The 17797-nt window shown below is 41.4% G+C and overlaps 1 protein-coding gene across 10 annotated transcripts in view; it reads right to left on the bottom strand.

Annotated features, from left to right (window-relative positions):
- Positions 1 to 4859: 4859 nt before the first annotated feature.
- Positions 4860 to 17797, bottom strand: part of LOC101475436 (band 4.1-like protein 3) — a 36692-nt gene continuing 23754 nt past the window's right edge. For 6 of the 10 annotated variants that reach the window (XM_076887905.1, XM_076887904.1, XM_076887906.1 and 3 more), the window contains 9 exons: positions 16466 to 16513; positions 16346 to 16375; positions 16048 to 16224; positions 14442 to 14864; positions 10589 to 10684; positions 8062 to 8703; positions 6999 to 7097; positions 6593 to 6673; positions 4860 to 5563 (listed from right to left, as the gene is read on the bottom strand). In XM_076887905.1, the coding sequence (XP_076744020.1) occupies positions 5558 to 5563; positions 6593 to 6673; positions 6999 to 7097; positions 8062 to 8703; positions 10589 to 10684; positions 14442 to 14864; positions 16048 to 16224; positions 16346 to 16375; positions 16466 to 16513 (1602 nt within the window). In that variant the 3' untranslated portion in view covers positions 4860 to 5557. The remainder of the gene's footprint in view (positions 5564 to 6592; positions 6674 to 6998; positions 7098 to 8061; positions 8704 to 10588; positions 10685 to 14441; positions 14865 to 16047; positions 16225 to 16345; positions 16376 to 16465; positions 16514 to 17797) is intronic. The other 4 variants (XM_076887909.1, XM_076887907.1, XM_076887908.1 and 1 more) reach the window with 4 other exon arrangements.

Genomic DNA, 17797 nt, shown 5'->3' with positions numbered 1-17797 from the left:
GAGGGAGGGAAGCTCACCTCCAATTATCCGTTCAGAGCACCGCACTACTGGCTGGAGAGCTTTGCAGTTGTAGGCGGTGCTGTTGCCATACCAGGTGGTGATGCATCCAGTGAGGATGCTCTCAATGGCACAGTGATAGAAGGTCCTGAGGATGCGGGGGCTCATGCCGAATCTTTTCAGTCTCCTGAGAAAGAAGAGGCGCTGCTGCGCCTTCTTCACTGTTTTGTTTGTGTGTACTGACCACGTAAGATCCTCAGCCAGATGTACACCAAGGAACCGGAAGCTGCTCACTCTCTCCACAGCAGCGCCGCTGATGGTGATGGGGGTGTGTACTTCTCTGCACCTCCAGAAGTCCACTATCAACTCCTTTGTCTTTGCGACGTTGAGGGTGAGATGGTTGTCTTGACACCAGTGGGTCAGGGCGCTGACCTCCTCCCTGTAAGCCGTCTCATCACCGTTGGTGATAAGACATGATGTGAAAGAAAGGGCGGCAGATGTTTTAAAATAGCAAGTGTAGTGGTACAGGCCAGGTACACAGACAGACGGGGGAGCCTGTCGGGAAAAAGTGAAGAAGCGGACAAAAACGTAAAATAGCAGCTTCTGGCTGCATTTCAGTGATATCGAGGACTGCAAAGCAGAGTGCAGAATTGATAAAACTAGGAGCAGGCTAAAGTGATACCTGTTTTTATTTTCAGCCATTATCCATTGCGGAGGACAACACGTTTCAAGACTTATGACGACTTTGAAACCACGTATCGCTCTTACTCTCAACAAGCAGCGGGTGCTGCTGTGGGCACCTCGCCAAAGCGCTCACAGGCGGCAGATAGTCCCCCCAGGTCAGGGGTCTGCAACCTTTAACACCCAAACAGCCACTTGGACCCGGTTTCCACGCAAAAGAAAACACTGGGAGCCGCAAATACTTTTTGAAATCTAAAATGAAGATACCACTGTATATATTGTTTGTTTGTTTGTTTTTACCTTTATGCTTTGTGTGAGCAACTAAGTAAGTAAAGTTTATTTATTAAGCGCTTTTCACAGACAGGCAGTCACAAAGCGCTGTACACAAATATTAAAATAAACAATACGATCAATAGACATTATACACAATGTAAAAGATCAAATGTAAATAATGTAAAGAATACAAAATACGTAGATCAACAAAAGGCTTGTTTGAACAGAAAAGTTTTTAACTGCTTTTTAAAAGAATCCACAGAACAACTTAGGTGTGTTGCTTATGAAATCCATGAAGTGCTACAGAGGAAATTACATTTTATTCATGTAATTAACACATTTTGAACTCTTAAAGAAATATAACAAAAGGAAAGACACCCAGCTGAACTAAAATGATCCATGTAGCAAACAAAACTGTTGTGAGCCGCCACCCTTATATCGTCTTTGGGCTTTTGGAGCCTTGACCTGACTTTTAAAAAATAATTGGAAAAAAAGCACGACGATGCTAAAAAAAATAGATATTTGCAAAATTCTGCCTAAATATGTATTTTACCTGGTTAATGTGTGTGGCGGGGCGTGGTCTGCAGCGCCGCTGCAGGGGAGGCGGACGCACCTGAGCGGGAACCGCAATCACGCCTCGCTGCCTTAAAGTCTGTGCCCTCTCTGCTGTTGAAAAGCTACAGCTGGCTGTATGCTACAGCAACCGTGTGTGAAAAGGGGTCAATAAAGAGATGCTGAAAAGCATGCTCATGAAATCATCGATATGTTTACAGTAAGACTTATGGTCCCGAACCTCTGTTCACAGCGTCTGCAAATCGGGGCTTTCATCTTTACGCAGGACATCTGTGAGGCGTGAGCGGTGTTTGTTTTTAACATAGTTCACAGTGAAGAATGGCTGCTGACATAATGAGGATCCGAAGATCCATAATTGGCCTACCTGGGGTTGAAAGTCTCGATAAATGCACGGCGTTTCGGCGGGTACACCGGCTTCCGCGAGTGTGACGCTTATTTTGAGCGATGAAAAAATAATAAGATATAATTTTATTTTTATATTTCAAAATCACAATAATCTTCCAATTTAGAACTACAAGTTAAAAAAAGAACTAAACACAAATAAAATACACTTCAGCTAAATACTTCTAATTTATTTTCCCAAACCACCCGGAGCCGCAAAATAAAGACTAAAGAGCCGCATGCGGCTCCGGAGCCGCGGGTTGCCGACCCCTGCCCCAGGTGCTGTCAGAGCAGGAGGAGATGTTCACACCTACGCGTCCAAACTGGCAAATGAATCGCGCATGAGCGAAGCCGCTGCTCCCGCCCTGACTGTAACGCAGTCAGTTCTTTTACTGTTACTTTTTGTGGCTCACATAGTTTAAAACTACTTAAAACACACACACACACACACACACGTATCTATTTCGGGTCACTTTTGCCGGTCCCAAGCCCGGACAAAGGAAGACGGTTGGAAGTGTGACATAAAAAAAAACAATAATTGCTAAAATAAATTTAATGTGTAGTTCTAAATATATTCTAAATGCATTTAGAGTGGATTTTTTTTAACTCACTTCATGTCTCCTTCACGATGTTATTTCTGTATCCAACAGTAGGTTACAATTACATAAGCATAACCAATTAGGCAACTTAGGGATGACGTCATCTTGCGATTTCTAGCAACTTTTAGGACAGCCAATAGGGATTTTTCTTACTGAGGAGTTGGCAACACTGCAGTTGTTTGTGACACAACCCCCCTGCTGACAGCAAACAGCTACAACATGTAAACAATATTCTGCAAAGTGTAGGCTCTGCACAGGACTAATGCAAGACTGCATATCAGGGGGAGTGATCTGTATATAACACGAAACAAAGAGAGCAATGATCAGTGGGGATCTCTCAGTATGGTATTTCTGTAATGCCAGATTCACATGGGTGAATCTCACATGTCCTGGTTCTGCCCTGACCCGGTTAGCAATGAATTTGTCAAACTTCTCCATTGCTGCACCAATCAGTCTATCAGTCTTCCTCCTTACTCATGAACAGGACCCAAAGATACTTTAATTCCTCCACTTGGCAACAAGTCATCCCTGACCTGTTGTGGGTACTTCAAACGTCTGTGGGTCAACTTTGGAGATGTTAATGCTGCCGTCCATTTACCTCTGAAGTTGGATGTCAGAGCCAAGAGTGACACGACTCCTGAGTCGACAGCGCTTGGAAGCTGCTCCAGTAGTAAAAGTGAGGAAAGATAGAATTTGTTTTGCTCTTGGTAAGCAATCTTGCATAACACCTGTTGTTGGTTTATTTTTATTTGTAGAGTCAGTTCTCTGTGCAAGACAACAGTGGTAGTACAGAGTAAAAGTTTAAGTTTTACTCCTGTTTATGTGCACTGCTACCATCCTGAAGCAAGATTCCAGTTGGAAAATCTGACTAAGAAAATGAAAAATACTGCAGGTTTTTTTCATCACTGCAGCCAGGCAGACAAAGTTGTTGAGCCAAGCATTCCTTTAACATTAATAATCATGAATTTCTTCATAAATAAAAGTTTACCCATTAGAGTAAACTGTATAACATCCCAAAGACATGTCATTATACGATCTTTCTGAGTAATTTCAGTTACTGCTTCATTCAAGCCATTCAAGCTGTTCAAGTTCTATTAGACCAAAATGTCCAACAATTAATTAATGCTTTAATATTAAATATGATCAAAAACCTATGTATGCCTTTAGGGTGGCTTTAATTGAAAACATTCCTGAAAAAGCCATCACCTGTCTTAGGCCAATCTCCAACCTTCCTTTTATCTCAGACATTCTTCACAGAGTAGTTGTAAAACACTGATCGGATGGAAAGGAACGTTTTTTCTTTTGAAGAGTTTCAATCTGAATTCCAAATTCATCACAGTACAAAAACAGCACTTGTGAAGGTTACAAAAGATGCTCTGTTAGCCTCTGTTTCTTCACTTCTTTACATTTCTCACTCTCTGTGTCATCCTTATACACCTCTCTGCATTTAATCATTAGTTATTTGTAATCTCTGGTTCTCTTCCACAGCGTGTCTTTGGCCTGTGTTCCTCCCCTCATCCCCACCCAGTCGCAGCAGATGGCCACCCCTCCTTGACCCTGGTTCTGCCAGATGTTTCATGTTGTTAAATGGGGGGTTTTCCCTCCCACTGTTGCCAATGCAATTGCTCATAGGGGGTCACAGCTGGTTGTTAGGATTTCTCTGTTTTCTAATATTGTAGGGTCTTTACCTCCCTGTGGAAGACAAGGTCATTGAGGCAACTGATTTAGTGCTATATATAAAAAAAAAAGGAAAAAAGTGAATGGCTTGTTTTGGCAACATAGTGTATGTCATAAAAGAGAAACCCGTGTCTCCATTGTGGTCCCTCATTTGCGTCTTTATTTCTGGTTGACAGGGTCCAGATGCCAGACGTCAATACACAGCTGAAGCTCGGTGAAATTTCCCTGCTTTGCAATAGTGTTGTCTAATTTAAAGAAAATGACTACACGGATCCATGTTATGGTTTTGCTGTTATGGTTATACCTGATGTTTTTAGATTCACATTATGTTTCAATAATGTATTTCACAGTATTTCAATATTTAATATTGAGCTCATTTTCAACGTTTTACAGTATAAGCTATAACAAGCTATAACGAGTTTCACAGCATGAGCAGTGCCATTGGCCGACCTTAGCTTTCACAACTTTTAAACGATGCAATAGGAAACCTTTCTTTGGTTCACCATTTCTGATCTATGGAGACTGCATCATTTGTATACAGTATCATTTGAAGGATTTAGCCGCTGAATTGGGACACGTCTGTCTCTTATACGTTGGTAAACTTTCACAAAGAGGTGATGGTCAGTTTGATACCAGGGAAGCAGAAGTCTCTAATGCAACAGAGAAAGTAGTCGGTAATCAGGGGCTGTGATCAGTTTGTAATTTAATAAATAAATGGATACAGAAATCAAAAACACACACACATGAATGATTCATCGTCATTTTCGTGGAAGGTTTAGCGAATGGCACATTACTATTGCATTATGGGTAAATTCAAAGCAGAGTTTTAGCTGTTTTTTCTTGTTAGACAGGAAACTGTTTTGATCAGCTGGTGATAGTACGCATCAAGTTTCTCAACAGGTAAAGCTCGAAGCACTATCTTTCAGATGTCAGGCTAAATGTTTTGAAAAGCTGCTGTCTCCCAACAATAGAGGAGCAAGCACACCTGAGTCAGCTAGCCAATCAGATGCCCACCTTAGAGTGTTGGGGAATGAGATGTGGGGGAAGGCTTATATAAGTAAATGCTTCAGAAGCTGATTCATAGTGAAGGTCCAGTGTAGGTTGTCTGTTGCTATGGAAACACGTCTTTCTCTCCCATCTCTGCGCTGCATGTGAAACTTTCAGTTAAATCTACTCATCTAGTCACACTATCGAACTAATGCTAACTCAGCCATTGGTTCCACCCCCTGTGAGATAGGCAGGCGATGCTGTATATATGTGTGTCCATGCATGAATGTGTGTCCAAATCCTCAGTTCATCCATGCTCGGTGGATGCTGCAGCCAACAGTTTTGTTTCTGGCAATGCACTCTATACTAAACCCCTTGGGCGTCCAGATTCAGTCCTGAAAATGAGACAGAAGGAGCAGTGAGACACACTGTAGTTCAAAGATTCCATGGCATTATTCTCAGAACAGACCCTGAGACTGATATTTACAGTGTGGAGACATTTTTATTCTTAGATTATCACTCTGATCATGTCTATGCTAAGCTAGTTAAGAAAAGAGCAGACTGATGTTAAGTGCATGCTAGCATAGCTTAGTATGTTAGGAAAGTGTAGCTCTGTAGCATTGTGCTGTGTGATCAAACTGCATATTTCAGAGTGGCCTTTTATTGTGGGCAGTCTAAGGAAGCGGTCTCCAACCTTTTTTGCGCCACGGACTGGTTTATGCCCGACAATATTTTCATGGACCGGCCTTTAAGGTGTCGCGGATAAATACAACAAAATAAAACTAGTACCGGTACCAGAAAAAAGAAAATTTATTCATAACACACGTGAAAAGACCCAGGAAAACCGAGTTAACGATAAAAACGATAACAAAATCACGCTGAAAACCGATAAAAACCCTGAAAACTATACATTTCACACCTGAGCCTCAACTCTCGCGGCCCGGTACCAAACGACTCACGGACCGGTACCAGTCCGAGGCCCGGGGGTTGGGGACCGCTGGTCTAAGGCACACGATATTCATGCTGTCTAATCAGCACCTTGACATGCCACACCTGTGAGGTGGGATGGATTATCTCGGCAAACGAGAAGTTCTCAATAACACAGATTTAGACAGATTTGTGAACAATATTTGATAGTAATGGGTCCTTTGTGTATGTAGAAAATGTTTCAGATCTTTAAGTTCAGCTCGTGAAAAATCGGAGCAAAAACAAAAGTGTTGCGTTTATATTTTTGTTCAGTGTAAGACATGCATGTTAGGTGATTCCAAATTGGTTGCAAATGTTGTGGTTAATTGCTTAAAGTGCATAAAATAAAATGCTCTGTGTATGAGTGAATGAAGCTTGCCGTTTTTTTAACTTTTTAACAACCCTTCTGTCCTCATCCCTTGAACACACCATTACAGAAACAACAACATTCAAGCTACCTGGTTGTGGTCAACTTCTGTATCTCCAGAAATCACAATCCTCTTTTCTATTCTGGTTTCAGAAATCCCCCCTTTTGCCATCTGAAGAAGAAAAGGGAGAAACATCCGAATTCAGTCAAGCGTATTTATCTTTCATATATGTCTTCTATGCCTATTCTCAGCTTTTTAATGCTGTTTGTAAACCCTTAATAGTTTCAACAAACCTTTTCAGCCATGACAATATTACCATGGTTTGCAGTGGGATTTCTTAGGTTATGGTTTTACCATGGTGACACGTGTGGGGCTCATGTAGTAGCAGTAGTGCTCCCATAGTTATCATGTCATTTTGTTGATGGGTGTGTGGTGGTATTGCCATGGCAGTAATGTAAATCTTGCGTATTATGGTGGTACCTTGGTCCTGTGTTACCTTGGTGATGTGAGTGGTGGTAGTGGTGTTGGAGGTCTCGGTAGTGTAGCTGTGTGAGCTCAGCAGCAGACCAGCAGGAGTATCAGATTCTACTTGGCTCTGAAACAAGTATGAACATCAGCCAATGAGGAAGAGTAATAACCAAATACCAGCACATTTTTGTACTGATGAAAAATAAATGTTGAGGATAAAACACAGGATGTCAGTCTGGGGAAAAATATTTATGTATCCATCTATTTCTGGTACTACTCATATTAACTACACATCTTTTGATTGATTAAACTACGCAGTAAACTTTTACATCACTTCAAAGTAATCCTCTGAATTCTTTTCACCTAATTAAATAGTACAAACTGACCTCTTAAACTAAACACTTAGTCTTCCTCATTCCCAGAGTGTTTATCTTCCTAATCAATGTTGCCTCTTAAAAGAGGCAAAATTGAACCCTTTACAGCCAGCACCAGCACTGGTTAAGACATCCTGAGGTCTCAAACTGAGTGTTCTTGCCTTTATCATCTTAATATTCTGAAACAGGTAATGCTGAGCTAAAAGGGGGTCTAGTTCTTAGCCAATGGTCATACTCTAGTTTACAAATTAATGAATTTTGTCTTCACAAACTAGCCACTGAGCCCATAAAGTCACCAGGAATAAATAAAATTACTAACATTAAGAAGCAAGAGAGCCGAGGGAGGTTTTCCCACAAACCTCTTTAAAACCACTCATAAACCTTTTGCAGTCGAATGAGATGTTGCTTGGTCTCCATATTGACTTCCCTTTCAAGACTCAGAAGCTATGCCCATCTGATATACAATCTATGTTTTAAGCAAAATTAGGAAAACGGGAAAGTCGGCCTAGAGTTTGAAAATATATCAAACTCTCGTCTGACTGACATAATATTTCGATGTATTCATGTGAACAGAGGGTAGATTAGATTTTAAGGAAGAAATGGGCCAAAGGTCACTGGGTCAGGTGGGGTAGGTGCAGTTTCAGGGTGGTGAAATGGGGCAAGGGTAACTAGTATAGGAGTCGCAGATGCCATTTGGGCAAGTGTCTCAGGTGTTACCTCCTGTAGTGGTTTGAACTCATCGTCATCCCTGTGGGCAGATGGTTGCATCTGATGGGCCAAGTGCCTGGATGTGGGATGGAGTAAAGAGGGCGGAGGGGAGTTTTCTTCAAACTGCCACCCTCCTTCATCTTCCTGTGAGTCGTCTGAGTCTTCGTTGTCAGTGTAATGCAGAGTCCCAGGTGTTTGAGAGTCCAGGACAGAGCTAGCTTGCTCCTGTTCACAAAAGCTAACTGCTATCTTGCTGTTAATGTTATCCTGATTAGTGTCATTAGCGTTGGGGGCCTGAGTCTCTCTGACTGCAGCTTCGATGGCCTCCTCCACTGCTGCCTGTACCAGCACACTGACGGCATCCTCACTAATCTCACTAGCATTGTCATCGCTAGCCTGGCTGCTGGGCTCGTAGCTAATATCATCATCATCATCATCATCATCACTTGTTGGACTATTAGCCCGACCATCATTAAAACTGTCACAGGCCCATTGCTGTGTGCTATCGTCAACACCTGCTGGGTTGGCTGGTAGATTACTAAAGGGCATGCCCACATGACTTTCTTTTGCTACCTTTTGCTGGTCCACCATTGCCTCGTCCTCGTCATGTGGCTCTGTCACCAGCATTATTGTCTCCACCTTCTCTGAAGTCTGAAAAACGAAGTGAAATCACAGAACATTAGGTGATTATTTTAACAAGTGATGTCTCCTTGATGAGAGTGCTGCACATGTGTGTCATTCTGCTGCAAACCGATTTGAAGGACTGATGTAAATGGCAGTTCTTTGTGAATTGAATTGAACTGACCTTCTCGAAATACAGAGGTTAAGCAATATTTGGTTATTATTCATAGAGTAGGAAATGGAAATGACCCCACCAGAGTCCAAATGCTGGTGGTGCTGGAGATGGCATGACATGGACATAACAGGTTAGCTATGGCATAATATATGAAAAGAGTATCGACATAACTAACTGAAAGGAGTATGGTGTAGAAAGGACGGAAAGCTGTTGAAGGCCAGGAAATAGAACAGAAAGCCTACGATGAAGGTTTGGTAAACAACTGCCTGCCAGTTACCCCAGTACCCCTCAAAACATGTCCACAGCACTATATGTGTGTAGAATTTCACCAGCTATAAAACAGCAAGGACCAGAACTTTAAATCTGTGCATAAACCTTTTTCAAATGAAACTGTGACCAGCAGATTGGGTACTGAGGAGCCTCGACTGAGTAAGTGACACACATGACTTTACTTGCTTACATTTAAATTATGTGCCTCTGATATTAGTTTTGAACAACCACGCGCCACTGCCAGCTAATTTTATCAGTGAGATGGACTGTACACTAAAGTGTGATGCAGTAAAAATCTGAATACGGGCAAGCTGGAAAAGATGACCTGTTAAACAGGGTTGTTGTTTGCAGTGTGGAAACACAAGTTTGTGAAAGTGAGATCAGAGAATGAGGCGATGTAGGATTTTGAAATTTACAACATAGGTCCATCTTCTAAAAGTCTCAGATGAATTTGAATTTTAGTGACCTCGACCTCATGGTGAAGGTTCTTTCAGGTACATGCACTAGAAATCTTAGACCAGTTCAAATCCTGGTGACCTTGTCACCTCAATTTACGTATTTCTTTCCCAGAGCTGTGAGACCATTTTATGGTCTTTAACAGCACAATTACAATTCTTACATAAAAATAAGTCATGCATGGTCTAATAACAACAAACCTTTGTCATAGTCCACGTATCAAAAGAGCTACAAACAGGTGATCTTTTAATTCATTTGCTGGAACGTGAACACTGAGATGAAAAATGTATTCTTGAATTCTTTATAATTAGACTCTTAATCAGTGCTAGTTATGTGTTAAGCTCGAACTAGTTAAACTGTGCACTTCAGGATCTGAGGATTTTAAATTAATTTATTTTACTTATAATATTTTTGTGAATGTGTAGCCTTGAAAATGAAAGGACAGCTTAGAATAACCAGAAACCACTGAGGTGAGTATGATGGTATGATTCAAAAGCTAGTCTCAGTCTCCAGGTTTGTGCATTCTGAGCAACAAATCATCTCAGCTTCTCAAGAACCCTCCATTGCCACAATTATTGGTCCGAGTTCTAACACTAAGGACATAAGCAGAGCATGGGTTCTCCTTGCCCCTTCACCAAAAGTACTGATCTGATTCATGTCCTCCAGGCTGTTATGACATCCCTGCAAGACATCCACACTCCCCTGCATCCTCTAGCAAGATCATAAAGAACAACCCTGATACCGATCTGCTCCATGACCCTGTAGCAGCTGCTTCAGATGGGATGCTGGATTTCTTTTACTGGCTGAGAGAAGCTGCAGTGAGGAGAACTGATTGTAGGTTTGACAAGATGCAGTGCTGGTTCTCATACATAAGAACACTGAGATTAAATCCACAGAGAAAAGAGACTTATTAACTCACAGAAGGCAGGCAATAAAATACCTGAAAGAGGAGTTAAAGAGAGCCAGACAAAAATACAACTGGACAACAAGGAAGACAGCTAGTGAAAAAGGCACCTTGAGCAGGTCGTGTTCTCTGAAGGTTTGTTGCTCTCTGGCTGATTTCAGCAGAGCTGTCAGCTCAGGAGACATATCATCAAATGTAGGTTTAGGCTGCACATATCAAACACACAAAAAACAACAGTTACAGTGAAAACAAAGAAGAAACTTGTAATTAAAAGTCTCAAAATAAAACTCCAGCCATGCAGGGGACACTGTGGAGCCATGGTGGGCTTATTTAAAATAGCCTTGAATTATGTTGATATTTTCCTATCTAAAGCCTCCTTGTCTTCCTGCCTCAGTTTCCAAAATGCATCCGGAGGAGAGGACCTTGATGGAGGAGCTTTGGGTAAGAATGTACAAGTATGTCTTTGTTAATTATAATACCACTGTTAGTGGTATTATAACAAGGTGGAAGCAGCTGGCAATGACAGCAACTCTGTTTTAAAGCAAAATCAGAGATTCTCATAGTGCACAGAGGTCTCCAACTCTCTGCAGAGACAACTAGTACAGACTTCCAAACTTTATGTGGCCTTCAGATTAGCTCAAGAACAGTTCATAGAGAGCTTAATGGACTCTCTAGAGTACCAGATGGAGTGGTGTAAAGTGCATGGTCTCTGGAGTTACAAATCACACTTCTCCATCTGACAATTTCAACTGATGAGTCTGAGTTTGGCGTTTGGCAGATGCGTTTATGGTGTGGGGTTGTTTTTCAGGTGTTGGGCTCGACCCCTCTTCTTAAGTAACTCTTCAGACATTTTGGACAATTTCATGTTCCCACCTTTATGGGAACAGTTTTTGGATGGCTTGTTTCAGCATGATTGTGTGATTGGCCACACAATGATCACCCTTGATGTGATCATTGTGTGGCCATAGCTCTCCATTTTGTGGTTGGTCACTAGTATGCTTGATTTACTGAACTTTTTGGATTAAAGTAACTTGTTGTGGTATAGGGCCGCTTGTATGTGACTGTTTGTGTGGTGGAGACACGCCCACACAGGCACCTTCAGGAGGAGGCCCTGCTAGGGCCGTAACAACCAGTAAACAATGCAAGGTTCACAGAGCCATGGATGAGTGATTTTGGTGTGGAGGGACTTGAACGGCCTGCACAAAGTCCTGAGCTCAACACGACAGAACAACATGAATTAAAGTGGAGACTACAAGACAGTCTTTCTCATCCAGCATCAGTGTCTGACCTCACAAATGCACTTTTGGAATAATGGTGAGAAATTCCCATAAACACATTCCTAAATCTTTTGGAAATCCCTTTTAGAAGCCAGGCTGACACAATGTCAGAACTCTGCTGAGCCAAGTATTCCTTTAGCCTTAACTCATGTAAAACAGCTAACTCATATGCAGAGGAATTTTATTTGAAGAGTTACAGTTTCAGAGCTCATCACAGCACAGAAACAGCTTTAGTGAAGGTTAAAATGATCTTTTTGTGGCCTCTGACAGTGGACTCATCTCTGTGCTTGTCCTGCTAGACCTCAGTGCAGCATTTGATACTGCAGACCATAATATATCATTACAGCGATTAGAGCATACTGTAGTCAATATCTCTGAAATTAGAAACATCCTGTGTCAGAGTGATGTTAGGCAGTCTTTTAGGCTAGACTACTGTAATTGATTATTAACAGGATTTCTTAAAACATCCTTAAAAAGTCTTCAGTTGATTCAAAAAGCTTCAGCAAGAAAACTGACAGACTGGCTTACTTGTGGTTGCTATATTAAGGCTTATAGAAAATGTTAAATTTCCTTTAAAAGAACATGAAACAGAGTTTGTCCTGAAGATCTATATTTCTTAATGATGCTCATTTGGTAAATAGACTGGTTCTTATATAGTGCTTTTCTACTCTTCTGAGCACTCAAAGCGCTCTACACAAGCACATTTTTTCTAGGTGCTTTCTAAGTAACATTCACACACACTCACACTCCGATGGATGCATCGGAGAGCAATTTGGGGTTAGTATTTTCCCCAAGGATTTTGGCATGCACACTAGGGGAAGCCAGGAATCGAACCACCAACCTTCCGATCAGTAGATTACCTGCTCTACCACCTGAGCTACAGCCACCCCTTTGGGAAAGTTCACAATATAGTAAACTGTAATGTCAACTAGACACTGGGGTGGTGTAGCTCAGATGTAGAGCAAGCCATCTATTAATTGAAAAGCTGGTGGCAAATATCCTTGGGTAAGTTATTAACACCAAGTTGCTCTTATTCATCCATTAAAGTGTGAATTGGTAAATGTAAATGTTAGAACTTATACATAAAAACAAATGCTGTTGTGAATGGGTGAATGAGGGATGTTGTACAAAGTGCTTTGAGTGCTCAGGTAGAGTAGAAAAGAGCTGCATAACAACCAGTCCAATCATTATTTACATTAATAAACAATGAAACAAAAACAAGACAATCCCCACCTAACTAGTTCTTTCTCTTCCAGTCTTCATCATCTCCCCTCAGTTCTAAGCACTCCTCATGAGGCTTCTTAAACAACAACGTTACAGGATTAACAATTAGTTTTGACTTTTAAATAAAAGGATTACGGGTAACTTCAGAATCCCTAAGTTTGCTTAAGAATAAGTCCAATTTGCTCTAAGAGAAAAGTGTCTTTGGCTCAGGGTTGGATACTTTTTTTGTTCCAACTGAATTAATTGATCAGTAGTGGTTCTCTTATCAAAGTGTGCCATGGCAACACCAGTGGAACTGAGCCACTTTGGTGACAAGGTTAAACTTGCATTTACCTTGCTAAACTTCTAATCCTGCTTTGTGGTACAGGCCTCATGAAGTACTGAGACAACTTATTATGAAATCTCTCATTGTGGTGGATTTGTGACTTGCTGTCTCTTTGCTTACACCTCGCATGGACAGGAATGTTAATAAAAAGGCAGCAGCTTCCAACAAAGTAAAAAAGCATTACAAAGTCAAAGTAACCAACCAAAACAGAAGTGAAAAATAGCAGTAAAATGGAGTTAAGCCACACCCCCAAGCTCACGAAGGATAAATAAACAACAACAAACAGAAGAAAACAACTTGAAAGATCAGCTTCCTGTTTTCCATTTTGATCAAAGGAGAAGACACAAAATGGTTTCTGGGAGGAGGTGAAGCAAGAAGCTGGGCAGAGTTTAAACTGAACACTGCAGCTCACAGGTGCCGCTTCCTGGAGAAGAAGGAAACCCAATCAAAAACAGAGAAGGACCAGCACCACTAGATTGGATAAGCTCTGTTGTGATTGATTGCTACATACTCACTGACCATCTATGGCAGACAATGAAATAGGATGAAAGCACTATAAAAACAGTAATATCAAGTCACACTTTTCCATTTAAGTTTTATAATTTAGAAGATTTGTCAGCATCAGGACACCGTCGCACATTTCTTTTAGATGGGTAGATGAACCTGCTGGAATCATGTAATCTTTAAATAAGAAAAACTTTTGGTTTTTTAAAACTACCTGTCAGCAACAAGACCGTCTAAGACACACATTACGTGGAAATCAGCTAATGCCACAAAAGATGCAAAACAACCAGTCACAACAGAGCAGAACATCCATTATGATCTAATCCAGCATCAATTGTGATTAAAATCCTGTAATCAATTTTTTCTGATGGAAAATCAACTTTTCTGCAGCATCTCCTTTTCAGACCACCAGGAGACCTAGTTCACCAGGTGGAGATCCTGGTCTCCTGATACTCTGGTCCCTCAGATATCTACAGTCTTTTGGAGCTCAAGACATTCAGTTTGAACTAGCTCAGACGAGCCAGTGTTAAGCCACGCTTCCTGTGTCAGTGCTGCAGAGGTTAACATTTTGCTGCCAGGTTGTTGTTTTCATGCTTGTTTTCATGCTGACCACCAACCAACCAATCAGCATACCACTGCTGCCATGAAAGGTGATTTCCTGCCAGAGATGGGGCTTAGCTTGTCCAGTGAGGATGTAGGGGTGGCAGGGAAGGACTTCACAGAGACTCTGGCCCCACAGAAGTCGAGACCTTCAGCCACACTAATCATTTGTCTGTTGTCAACAGCTGGCAGGTCCGAAGGTGAAGTCGGAGTCTTTACCTCAGGGATGGCAATCAGCGGTCCCTCTGTGATGTCATCGTCAGCAGTGAGCTGTGAAATGTGTTGAACTTGTTGGCAGGGTTTGACACTTGCTGTTGTCATGGTAGCATCAGAGCTGTCATCCATGATCGTCATGGTAAAAACCCTGCCAGAGACTGTGCAGTAAGTCTGCCCCACTGTGTAGCTCTTCTTTTTGAATGGCCGAGGAGGAGCTTGGTTTGTCATGAACCCGCCCTCCTGGAGCGCACAGGTAAGCAATATTAAATAAGCACAGACTCAGCAAGAAATCATGTGACATACGAGACCAGTTTCCTGAGCGCAAAAGAAAGATATAGCCATCATGACAGCAATAATCCAGTCATTTTGGACTTTAAAGCATAACACCTGATTTGGTTGCTGCCATATTTCTTTGTTTTTCCTTTGTTTGATTGTTGCTAGAAGTTACTATGTTTTGTTGAGAGGATGTAGTGGTTAGATGTAGTGTTATAAACAAATAATATAAACAATACAAGCTTCATACATACTGTAAATGGCATGAGTGCTACTGGCTAACTAGTGCTAAATTACAGACTAATAAAACAGTAGAATTTCATTCTCTGAAACTATAGTGAAACTGGTTGGGCTGTAACACAATACACAAATCCAGTGGGAAGGCCCAGTTTCATGACTCAAAGTAGCAGCGGTGAAGCCAGACAGATGCAGATCAGCTCTGTCTGCCTGTGTGAATGTTGACGGGCAAGATACTGAACGCCATCTTTCTCACCAAGGCTTATTCAAAGTTTATTTGATATTACATTGAGGTTTTATTCAAGTTCCACCAGTTTCAGCTTAAATTCTACTGTTGTTGAGCTGAAGAGCAACTAAACTTCAAGGAAGTTTCTACTGATCGTAAGGGTCATAAATTAATCAGCTTTGAGATACAGATCAATATTTCCCGTTTATAACTGTCAACAGGAGGTAACAACAAGCACATAGACATGTGACCTGTAGATCTATTTTCACCTCCTGCTATTGGGGGTTTTCCTCGGGGCTGGTTAACTTGGGCCCATGAAGAATTTTCAAAACTATTGAGACAGTCTAAATGTCTGCAACCCCGACATCTGAAAGATAAGATTGGGATTCGTTTTCTTATCAACATGCTAACAGCAAATTGGGATAATGGCACCGGCTCCTGTAGTGCAACACTTTTATGCAAGTGAGCACAGCTTTACACACACATTACCAAAAAAAAGGTACCTGAAAAAAAAAACAGTTTAACTTCAAAGATGTGTATTGTAAATATTCAACCCACAAACTGTGGCAATGTACTACATCACAATTAATGGAAAAAATTCCAAGTCACAGCACTGAAACAACATTTACCAACTGCAGGTGTCTGTGAACCCAATGCCACAAGATAACCCATCCATGACTGTCTCACCTCATCGGGCTCCAGAGGTTCAATCATTGGGGAGTCATCGACCCTTCGGAGAGGTGACGAGGCCAGACGCTTCTCCCACTCTGTCATTCCTCCTCCTTCTCCTTCTCCTCCCTCTAAAAAGGAGCGTCTGAGGGCGCTGATGGTGCTCTGAGGTTTCTGCATCTCCTCAGGACTACCCTAAAGACAGGGCAGAGAGGGGGGGGGGGGGGGGGGGGGGGGGTGTAAGATGAGACAGAAGACATCAGTGAGGACAGAAGAGGGATCAACACATATGAAGAAAAAATAGTTCAGGTGTTACCTGAGTTTTCAAATCTTCATCTTGGTCAGACTGTCAGATAGATAGGTAGGCAGAGAGACAGGTTATGTTAACAAGTCTTTCCACAATGGAATTATTAACCATACGATCACAGATGTGTACCTCAGTAGCTGTCAGGTCTTCGTCCACAGCAGTATCAGTTAGCTCAGTCTGAACAAGAAAAAGTAAGTAAGCAAAAAAACCCAAAAACGTTTAAGTTGAATTATCAGTGCAAATATAACCTCCAGATCAAAACCAGTTAGTTCGCCTTCTGCTGTGAAATGAAGTGTGGTAGGATCTGAAATAGTTTCAAAGAGCAACTTGCAGGTTTGGGACCTCAGAGGGAAAATTAAGCAATGAGGCAAAAATGCACATATTGAAATAATCCTTTTAAAGTTGTTTTTGTAGCAGAGTTTCTGTCCACCTCTAAAATCAGCTTGACTGCAACAGGAGAGAGAGTAGCTGATGAGGTCGATATCAGCAATAGGAAATGGGTTTTTGTTAAACTGTGTCTCTCACCCACCCATGACACTAGTGAAAGAACTACACCAGCTATTAGTATCATACAGTTCTGGCTTCTAAATTCTAATCAAGGCTTCTTACATCCAGGAACTTAAATTAACCGCGCATGTATTTCTTTCATGACTGAAAGAAAGTCCTTTCTTCCCCTGCACAAACCACCAAATAACTCTCTTGCAAACCATGTAAAATGCATGTGTTCACTTCCAAACTGATTCCTAACAAATATTATATGCAAATAAAGAGAATCTTTTGCCTGCAAGCTGCTCTTTAACCGAGGATTCAAATGGTAAAAACATCTACTTTTGTAAAAACTAAATATAAAGTTGAGCACATAGAGAACTTCAGTAGGAATGTCAGATTATTATTACGTTTGTATTATATGTATTTTTCTGATTTTACCAGCTGCTGGGAGTAACACAAACTTGATTTAATGAGAAGGATGGCACCTGTATGGGGTTAACACACCATTTTAAATGTTTGTGGGCCTTCATGGTTTCATGGTTCTGGATGATTTTGACCCAGCATTTTTAGTTTCTTGGATTTTGCTACTATTCTGTATCCTATGTTTCAGTTTAATTCTGGTTAAGAGTTTAGTGTAGGTTTTGTTCAGTGTCTGTGCCTGTTGTGCTTCCTGTTTTACTTTGAAAGTCCGTGTCTCATGTCAGTGTGTCTAGTTTTGCTTCCCTTGCCTCGTTAAGTTTGATTTCTCCCAGCTGTATTTAAGCCCTGTGTTTTCCTTGCCCTGTGTTGCGTTGCACTCACATTATTGTTTCGTGTTTCTGTTTGTTTCCCAGTTTCTAAGTTCCTGTCCCCAGTTTAGTGTTTGAAGGTTTTGGTTTATTTTGTAAAGATTATTTCCCATGAAGAATTTGTTTTCCCAGGATTAAAGCTGTGTTTAAGGTGGATCGGGGTGTAGGTGGGTCCTACACCCTA

The sequence above is a fragment of the Maylandia zebra genome, linkage group LG9 (genome assembly GCF_041146795.1).
Source record: "Maylandia zebra isolate NMK-2024a linkage group LG9, Mzebra_GT3a, whole genome shotgun sequence".
NCBI lineage: Eukaryota > Metazoa > Chordata > Actinopteri > Cichliformes > Cichlidae > Maylandia > Maylandia zebra.
The sequence above is the reverse complement of the archived record's forward strand: the minus strand, read 5'-3'. Positions and strand labels throughout refer to the sequence as shown.